General features: G+C 43.7%; 1 protein-coding gene across 2 annotated transcripts in view; it reads right to left on the bottom strand.

Moving 5' to 3' along the window:
* Positions 1–8223: 8223 nt before the first annotated feature.
* Positions 8224–10202, bottom strand: part of H310_07183 — a 5478-nt gene continuing 3499 nt past the window's right edge. The window contains exons 9-15 of one of the 2 annotated variants that reach the window (XM_008872524.1): positions 9417–9670; positions 9256–9353; positions 9114–9191; positions 8933–9061; positions 8835–8881; positions 8671–8794; positions 8224–8614 (exon numbers count right to left, since the gene is read on the bottom strand). In XM_008872524.1, coding sequence (XP_008870746.1) covers positions 8333–8614; positions 8671–8794; positions 8835–8881; positions 8933–9061; positions 9114–9191; positions 9256–9353; positions 9417–9670 — 1012 coding nt within the window. In that variant the 3' untranslated portion in view covers positions 8224–8332. Of the gene's footprint in view, positions 8615–8670; positions 8795–8834; positions 8882–8932; positions 9062–9113; positions 9192–9255; positions 9671–10202 lie in introns of those variants that run through there. The other variant, XM_008872525.1, reaches the window with a different exon arrangement.

The raw sequence follows: 10202 nt of genomic DNA, 5'->3' as shown, positions 1-10202 counted from the left end.
CCTCCAGAATGGCCCTTTATTCGCGAGTTAAAGTCGACTGTGCCTGACGACTGACCGCGGCGCCATACTCGCCATCCTGTGGCCTTGTGCACACCATACGTCGCTGAAATCTCGCTCACTTGCTCCGTCGTGAGGCGTCCATTCACGCTAGCACAGCAAAGGTCACAGTACAAGCCATCCGCTGGTCATCGGTAAGATTTGACTTGTTTTTTGTATGTTTTTTTTGCCATGTCCGCAGTTTGGGGAAATGGATACTATAATTCACGTAACAAATCAAGCCTGCTGCTTGAAGTGAGCTCTTCCACCACCACTAACTTTTAGGCCAATCAGAGATTTGGAAGTACCGTTTCAGTGGCCAGTCGCAATCATCCCTGGACAGAGGTAGTAGTTTATAGATAAAGGTTCTATCAAATCAGTATACTAACCGGCTCACTTCATCTTCGTTTGTTAATTCGCTATCATGCAATATAAAAAGGACATGTAATGCAAACCGCCCTGCGTTGGTGCAATACAGGAACAACATTACAAACAATAAGAAAAATTCCGCACGCGGTAGGGCTCCTGTATGCAGGGTTCAATCCATGACGTTGATGCACGATATACCATATACTAGTAGTCTGTGTGCGCTGGAACCTCATTTTCGTCAGTTTTGGCATTCTAATGGACTTGCCTAAGAGAGGTCACAAAAAGTCTTGTTCAACTATATTTAACATATTTTGACTTCATCAAGTACAAATGTAGTTGAAAACGTATTAGGTTAGGGTTAAGCTCAATATTGAAATCTGGGACAACAAGCTATTTAAAATTTCACTCGCTCATGTGGAAATGCGCTGCCACTGACTCCTGTATTGTAACTTGTCACTTGAAAATATACTTCATCTTGTAAACGTATTAATCTTGTAGTATTTGTTGTTGGATTCTGGTCGTCGTGGCTTCGCATGATGAAAGGGACTATTTTCTACCAATCATCATGAATCTTCAAGTCAACCCTGCGTCGTGGCTTTGTATGATGAAAGGGACTATTTTCTACCAATCATCATGAATCTTCAAGTCAACCCTGCGTCGTGGCTTTGTATGATGAAAGGGACTATTTTCTACCAATCATCATGAATCTTCAAGTCAACCCTGCGTCGTGGCTTTGTATGATGAAAGGGACTATTTTCTACCAATCATCATGAATCTTCAAGTCAACCCTGCGTCGTGGCTTTGTATGATGAAAGGGACTATTTTCTACCAATCATCATGAATCTTCAAGTCAACCCTGCGTCGTGGCTTTGTATGATGAAAGGGACTATTTTCTACCAATCATCATGAATCTTCAAGTCAACCCTGCGTCGTGGCTTTGTATGATGAAAGGGACTATTTTCTACCAATCATCATGAATCTTCAAGTCAACCCTGCGTCGTGGCTTTGTATGATGAAAGGGACTATTTTCTACCAATCATCATGAATCTTCAAGTCAACCCTGCGTCGTGGCTTTGTATGATGAAAGGGACTATTTTCTACCAATCATCATGAATCTTCAAGTCAACCCTGCGTCGTGGCTTTGTATGATGAAAGGGACTATTTTCTACCAATCATCATGAATCTTCAAGTCAACCCTGCGTCGTGGCTTTGTATGATGAAAGGGACTATTTTCTACCAATCATCATGAATCTTCAAGTCAACCCTGCGTCGTGGCTTTGTATGATGAAAGGGACTATTTTCTACCAATCATCATGAATCTTCAAGTCAACCCTGCGTCGTGGCTTTGTATGATGAAAGGGACTATTTTCTACCAATCATCATGAATCTTCAAGTCAACCCTGCGTCGTGGCTTTGTATGATGAAAGGGACTATTTTCTACCAATCATCATGAATCTTCAAGTCAACCCTGCGTCGTGGCTTTGTATGATGAAAGGGACTATTTTCTACCAATCATCATGAATCTTCAAGTCAACCCTGCGTCGTGGCTTTGTATGATGAAAGGGACTATTTTCTACCAATCATCATGAATCTTCAAGTCAACCCTGCGTCGTGGCTTTGTATGATGAAAGGGACTATTTTCTACCAATCATCATGAATCTTCAAGTCAACCCTGCGTCGTGGCTTTGTATGATGAAAGGGACTATTTTCTACCAATCATCATGAATCTTCAAGTCAACCCTGCGTCGTGGCTTTGTATGATGAAAGGGACTATTTTCTACCAATCATCATGAATCTTCAAGTCAACCCTGCGTCGTGGCTTTGTATGATGAAAGGGACTATTTTCTACCAATCATCATGAATCTTCAAGTCAACCCTGCGTCGTGGCTTTGTATGATGAAAGGGACTATTTTCTACCAATCATCATGAATCTTCAAGTCAACCCTGCGTCGTGGCTTTGTATGATGAAAGGGACTATTTTCTACCAATCATCATGAATCTTCAAGTCAACCCTGCGTCGTGGCTTTGTATGATGAAAGGGACTATTTTCTACCAATCATCATGAATCTTCAAGTCAACCCTGCGTCGTGGCTTTGTATGATGAAAGGGACTATTTTCTACCAATCATCATGAATCTTCAAGTCAACCCTGCGTCGTGGCTTTGTATGATGAAAGGGACTATTTTCTACCAATCATCATGAATCTTCAAGTCAACCCTGCGTCGTGGCTTTGTATGATGAAAGGGACTATTTTCTACCAATCATCATGAATCTTCAAGTCAACCCTGCGTCGTGGCTTTGTATGATGAAAGGGACTATTTTCTACCAATCATCATGAATCTTCAAGTCAACCCTGCGTCGTGGCTTTGTATGATGAAAGGGACTATTTTCTACCAATCATCATGAATCTTCAAGTCAACCCTGCGTCGTGGCTTTGTATGATGAAAGGGACTATTTTCTACCAATCATCATGAATCTTCAAGTCAACCCTGCGTCGTGGCTTTGTATGATGAAAGGGACTATTTTCTACCAATCATCATGAATCTTCAAGTCAACCCTGCGTCGTGGCTTTGTATGATGAAAGGGACTATTTTCTACCAATCATCATGAATCTTCAAGTCAACCCTGCGTCGTGGCTTTGTATGATGAAAGGGACTATTTTCTACCAATCATCATGAATCTTCAAGTCAACCCTGCGTCGTGGCTTTGTATGATGAAAGGGACTATTTTCTACCAATCATCATGAATCTTCAAGTCAACCCTGCGTCGTGGCTTTGTATGATGAAAGGGACTATTTTCTACCAATCATCATGAATCTTCAAGTCAACCCTGCGTCGTGGCTTTGTATGATGAAAGGGACTATTTTCTACCAATCATCATGAATCTTCAAGTCAACCCTGCGTCGTGGCTTTGTATGATGAAAGGGACTATTTTCTACCAATCATCATGAATCTTCAAGTCAACCCTGCGTCGTGGCTTTGTATGATGAAAGGGACTATTTTCTACCAATCATCATGAATCTTCAAGTCAACCCTGCGTCGTGGCTTTGTATGATGAAAGGGACTATTTTCTACCAATCATCATGAATCTTCAAGTCAACCCTGCGTCGTGGCTTTGTATGATGAAAGGGACTATTTTCTACCAATCATCATGAATCTTCAAGTCAACCCTGCGTCGTGGCTTTGTATGATGAAAGGGACTATTTTCTACCAATCATCATGAATCTTCAAGTCAACCCTGCGTCGTGGCTTTGTATGATGAAAGGGACTATTTTCTACCAATCATCATGAATCTTCAAGTCAACCCTGCGTCGTGGCTTTGTATGATGAAAGGGACTATTTTCTACCAATCATCATGAATCTTCAAGTCAACCCTGCGTCGTGGCTTTGTATGATGAAAGGGACTATTTTCTACCAATCATCATGAATCTTCAAGTCAACCCTGCGTCGTGGCTTTGTATGATGAAAGGGACTATTTTCTACCAATCATCATGAATCTTCAAGTCAACCCTGCGTCGTGGCTTTGTATGATGAAAGGGACTATTTTCTACCAATCATCATGAATCTTCAAGTCAACCCTGCGTCGTGGCTTTGTATGATGAAAGGGACTATTTTCTACCAATCATCATGAATCTTCAAGTCAACCCTGCGTCGTGGCTTTGTATGATGAAAGGGACTATTTTCTACCAATCATCATGAATCTTCAAGTCAACCCTGCGTCGTGGCTTTGTATGATGAAAGGGACTATTTTCTACCAATCATCATGAATCTTCAAGTCAACCCTGCGTCGTGGCTTTGTATGATGAAAGGGACTATTTTCTACCAATCATCATGAATCTTCAAGTCAACCCTGCGTCGTGGCTTTGTATGATGAAAGGGACTATTTTCTACCAATCATCATGAATCTTCAAGTCAACCCTGCGTCGTGGCTTTGTATGATGAAAGGGACTATTTTCTACCAATCATCATGAATCTTCAAGTCAACCCTGCGTCGTGGCTTTGTATGATGAAAGGGACTATTTTCTACCAATCATCATGAATCTTCAAGTCAACCCTGCGTCGTGGCTTTGTATGATGAAAGGGACTATTTTCTACCAATCATCATGAATCTTCAAGTCAACCCTGCGTCGTGGCTTTGTATGATGAAAGGGACTATTTTCTACCAATCATCATGAATCTTCAAGTCAACCCTGCGTCGTGGCTTTGTATGATGAAAGGGACTATTTTCTACCAATCATCATGAATCTTCAAGTCAACCCTGCGTCGTGGCTTTGTATGATGAAAGGGACTATTTTCTACCAATCATCATGAATCTTCAAGTCAACCCTGCGTCGTGGCTTTGTATGATGAAAGGGACTATTTTCTACCAATCATCATGAATCTTCAAGTCAACCCTGCGTCGTGGCTTTGTATGATGAAAGGGACTATTTTCTACCAATCATCATGAATCTTCAAGTCAACCCTGCGTCGTGGCTTTGTATGATGAAAGGGACTATTTTCTACCAATCATCATGAATCTTCAAGTCAACCCTGCGTCGTGGCTTTGTATGATGAAAGGGACTATTTTCTACCAATCATCATGAATCTTCAAGTCAACCCTGCGTCGTGGCTTTGTATGATGAAAGGGACTATTTTCTACCAATCATCATGAATCTTCAAGTCAACCCTGCGTCGTGGCTTTGTATGATGAAAGGGACTATTTTCTACCAATCATCATGAATCTTCAAGTCAACCCTGCGTCGTGGCTTTGTATGATGAAAGGGACTATTTTCTACCAATCATCATGAATCTTCAAGTCAACCCTGCGTCGTGGCTTTGTATGATGAAAGGGACTATTTTCTACCAATCATCATGAATCTTCAAGTCAACCCTGCGTCGTGGCTTTGTATGATGAAAGGGACTATTTTCTACCAATCATCATGAATCTTCAAGTCAACCCTGCGTCGTGGCTTTGTATGATGAAAGGGACTATTTTCTACCAATCATCATGAATCTTCAAGTCAACCCTGCGTCGTGGCTTTGTATGATGAAAGGGACTATTTTCTACCAATCATCATGAATCTTCAAGTCAACCCTGCGTCGTGGCTTTGTATGATGAAAGGGACTATTTTCTACCAATCATCATGAATCTTCAAGTCAACCCTGCGTCGTGGCTTTGTATGATGAAAGGGACTATTTTCTACCAATCATCATGAATCTTCAAGTCAACCCTGCGTCGTGGCTTTGTATGATGAAAGGGACTATTTTCTACCAATCATCATGAATCTTCAAGTCAACCCTGCGTCGTGGCTTTGTATGATGAAAGGGACTATTTTCTACCAATCATCATGAATCTTCAAGTCAACCCTGCGTCGTGGCTTTGTATGATGAAAGGGACTATTTTCTACCAATCATCATGAATCTTCAAGTCAACCCTGCGTCGTGGCTTTGTATGATGAAAGGGACTATTTTCTACCAATCATCATGAATCTTCAAGTCAACCCTGCGTCGTGGCTTTGTATGATGAAAGGGACTATTTTCTACCAATCATCATGAATCTTCAAGTCAACCCTGCGTCGTGGCTTTGTATGATGAAAGGGACTATTTTCTACCAATCATCATGAATCTTCAAGTCAACCCTGCGTCGTGGCTTTGTATGATGAAAGGGACTATTTTCTACCAATCATCATGAATCTTCAAGTCAACCCTGCGTCGTGGCTTTGTATGATGAAAGGGACTATTTTCTACCAATCATCATGAATCTTCAAGTCAACCCTGCGTCGTGGCTTTGTATGATGAAAGGGACTATTTTCTACCAATCATCATGAATCTTCAAGTCAACCCTGCGTCGTGGCTTTGTATGATGAAAGGGACTATTTTCTACCAATCATCATGAATCTTCAAGTCAACCCTGCGTCGTGGCTTTGTATGATGAAAGGGACTATTTTCTACCAATCATCATGAATCTTCAAGTCAACCCTGCGTCGTGGCTTTGTATGATGAAAGGGACTATTTTCTACCAATCATCATGAATCTTCAAGTCAACCCTGCGTCGTGGCTTTGTATGATGAAAGGGACTATTTTCTACCAATCATCATGAATCTTCAAGTCAACCCTGCGTCGTGGCTTTGTATGATGAAAGGGACTATTTTCTACCAATCATCATGAATCTTCAAGTCAACCCTGCGTCGTGGCTTTGTATGATGAAAGGGACTATTTTCTACCAATCATCATGAATCTTCAAGTCAACCCTGCGTCGTGGCTTTGTATGATGAAAGGGACTATTTTCTACCAATCATCATGAATCTTCAAGTCAACCCTGCGTCGTGGCTTTGTATGATGAAAGGGACTATTTTCTACCAATCATCATGAATCTTCAAGTCAACCCTGCGTCGTGGCTTTGTATGATGAAAGGGACTATTTTCTACCAATCATCATGAATCTTCAAGTCAACCCTGCGTCGTGGCTTTGTATGATGAAAGGGACTATTTTCTACCAATCATCATGAATCTTCAAGTCAACCCTGCGTCGTGGCTTTGTATGATGAAAGGGACTATTTTCTACCAATCATCATGAATCTTCAAGTCAACCCTGCGTCGTGGCTTTGTATGATGAAAGGGACTATTTTCTACCAATCATCATGAATCTTCAAGTCAACCCTGCGTCGTGGCTTTGTATGATGAAAGGGACTATTTTCTACCAATCATCATGAATCTTCAAGTCAACCCTGCGTCGTGGCTTTGTATGATGAAAGGGACTATTTTCTACCAATCATCATGAATCTTCAAGTCAACCCTGCGTCGTGGCTTTGTATGATGAAAGGGACTATTTTCTACCAATCATCATGAATCTTCAAGTCAACCCTGCGTCGTGGCTTTGTATGATGAAAGGGACTATTTTCTACCAATCATCATGAATCTTCAAGTCAACCCTGCGTCGTGGCTTTGTATGATGAAAGGGACTATTTTCTACCAATCATCATGAATCTTCAAGTCAACCCTGCGTCGTGGCTTTGTATGATGAAAGGGACTATTTTCTACCAATCATCATGAATCTTCAAGTCAACCCTGCGTCGTGGCTTTGTATGATGAAAGGGACTATTTTCTACCAATCATCATGAATCTTCAAGTCAACCCTGCGTCGTGGCTTTGTATGATGAAAGGGACTATTTTCTACCAATCATCATGAATCTTCAAGTCAACCCTGCGTCGTGGCTTTGTATGATGAAAGGGACTATTTTCTACCAATCATCATGAATCTTCAAGTCAACCCTGCGTCGTGGCTTTGTATGATGAAAGGGACTATTTTCTACCAATCATCATGAATCTTCAAGTCAACCCTGCGTCGTGGCTTTGTATGATGAAAGGGACTATTTTCTACCAATCATCATGAATCTTCAAGTCAACCCTGCGTCGTGGCTTTGTATGATGAAAGGGACTATTTTCTACCAATCATCATGAATCTTCAAGTCAACCCTGCGTCGTGGCTTTGTATGATGAAAGGGACTATTTTCTACCAATCATCATGAATCTTCAAGTCAACCCTGCGTCGTGGCTTTGTATGATGAAAGGGACTATTTTCTACCAATCATCATGAATCTTCAAGTCAACCCTGCGTCGTGGCTTTGTATGATGAAAGGGACTATTTTCTACCAATCATCATGAATCTTCAAGTCAACCCTGCGTCGTGGCTTTGTATGATGAAAGGGACTATTTTCTACCAATCATCATGAATCTTCAAGTCAACCCAATACTGCTTGACTGTCCATTCGGCTTGACTGTCCATTCTCATTGAGGGATATTTTGTTGGCAATACAAATTTCAATATATTTCATAGTATCACTGGGGACATTTTCTGTATTACTACTAGTAAATGTCCATGCCAACCCATCAAGTTGTGCCTCCATTTGCGTATTTGCGTGACGTGGCGCTCCGACCAACAACTAGCCAACTAGCGACTGGCGTCTTGTTGAATCTCGCCGAGGTCAAGGGTGAGTTCGCGGCTCTGCGTTGGCGTCGCACATGCGGGTGTCACCGTGACTGCCACCATGCAGCTTCCAGAGGCATTGAGGTTCTCGTTCGTGCCAAAGAAGGGGCGTTTTGATATTGGCGAATGGACGCGTGGCAGGGCGTCAACGCCATGGTCATCGAGGATTTTATACCATTGACTCTTTCGGCAAGCCATCAGTGTGCCAGCTGCCGACATGGCGAAGATGTGCCACAGCGAGTGTTCCTATTGCGCACAACCGACTCAGTCAACGTGGGCAACGCAGTCGAGCGGCGACTTACCAGCCAGTACGACGGCCCTCGATTGAGGAACCAGCAAATGAGCCCTGACGACCATAGCAACACCCCAAGGACCAAGAGAGGGACATGGAAGTTGCCACTGAGGAAGAGGAACGAGTACAGAATTCTACGACCAAATTAGTTTCAACCAGAACAGTTGAGCATACCTTCGGACTTTCGTACTTCGACCCATGACCACTCGAGCCAAGACAATCTATCATTACCACAACGCATCGATGACGGTGAAAATCTCTCGAGACAGTACATATGTCGTCCATGCAATCACAAGTTGGCCGCCACCGAGGCCGCCAATGATGAGCCAGTTGGTCATGGTGGTTGGATCGATCGCGATCAAGATGACGAGGAGAGTGAGTCCCACGAATTGCATGATAGCCTTGGTGGTGTGACGTCAGCGAAGATGGCTCCGCAACGACGTTTACACGTACTTTTCGCTTGGGTCGAACGCCTGCAAGGTGAAACAAGCACAGCAGGATCGAATTGAACGAAAAGATGAAGTCCATTTTCTAGCAACACGTGGAGGTAAGACATGGGAAGTGAGCTCAAGGGAAACGATTTGACTCCACGGACCTGTAGGTACGAGTACTGCACGAGGCACACCCAATTGATATCGCATGCGTGGTACACACTCGAGATCACGCCCAACGACATGAACAAGAATGCTTCGACTACCCAAGCACAGAGCACCGTTCACACATTGACGTTGAAGTGGTGACAAACAGTGTACGAACCATACAACGACCGCTGAAACGACACGATCGCCGCGGGGAGGATGGCAAAGTTGGATAAGATCAAAAAGTACGACCGCGACTCGTAGTTTTCCAAGTACAAGTGGTCGCAGTAGTCGCCGGCGTACCCATAGATGCACTGGCATCGCCCGATGACGAGACCTTGATACGTTGTCGAGACTTTGCACGTGCCGAACTCGCCGCACATGCCGACTGGGCACGGGGAGCTTTGCAGCACGAGCATGTGCATCCACGGTCTACGTAGACGCCGGTCAGGATCGACATCGCGCGGGCAGTGTCTCTTTACTGCGGTTGCGATGTTTGGACCACAATGTTCCATTTGCCAAAGGCCGGAAACCGGAGCATCGGCCACGCCACCGTGTACAACGTTTTCGTCTGCATTCTTTGTTGTAGCATATTCTCATTGAAGACGAGAAACGTCTTGGCCTTGTTGGCTGGCAGCGCTGCCGCATCGCGACCGAGCAATTTGTAGTCATAAATAGACTCAGTCGGCAGCCCATCAGCCCGGATCAAGATCGTCACGTTGAGCATGTCGACGGTCGTAGTCTTTGTGACCAGGTGCAAGATCAAGTTTGATCCGGCATAGTTGTCGCGGATGTTCACCGTGTAGCCCTGGACGGCAGCAGCGTCATAACACAGTCGCAATGTCGTCGATCGAGCGGACCACACGTACCGCGGCCGATGGAAACGCCCCGACGTCTGTGACCGTTGGTGAATCCGCGAGAAACCACGAGTCCAGCACGCTTTGGTTTCGACTTGGGTCGCTGC

The sequence above is a fragment of the Aphanomyces invadans genome (assembly GCF_000520115.1).
Source record: "Aphanomyces invadans strain NJM9701 unplaced genomic scaffold supercont1.13, whole genome shotgun sequence".
Classification (NCBI taxonomy): domain Eukaryota; phylum Oomycota; class Saprolegniomycetes; order Saprolegniales; family Verrucalvaceae; genus Aphanomyces; species Aphanomyces invadans.
This window is presented reverse-complemented; position numbering and strand designations above follow the sequence as displayed.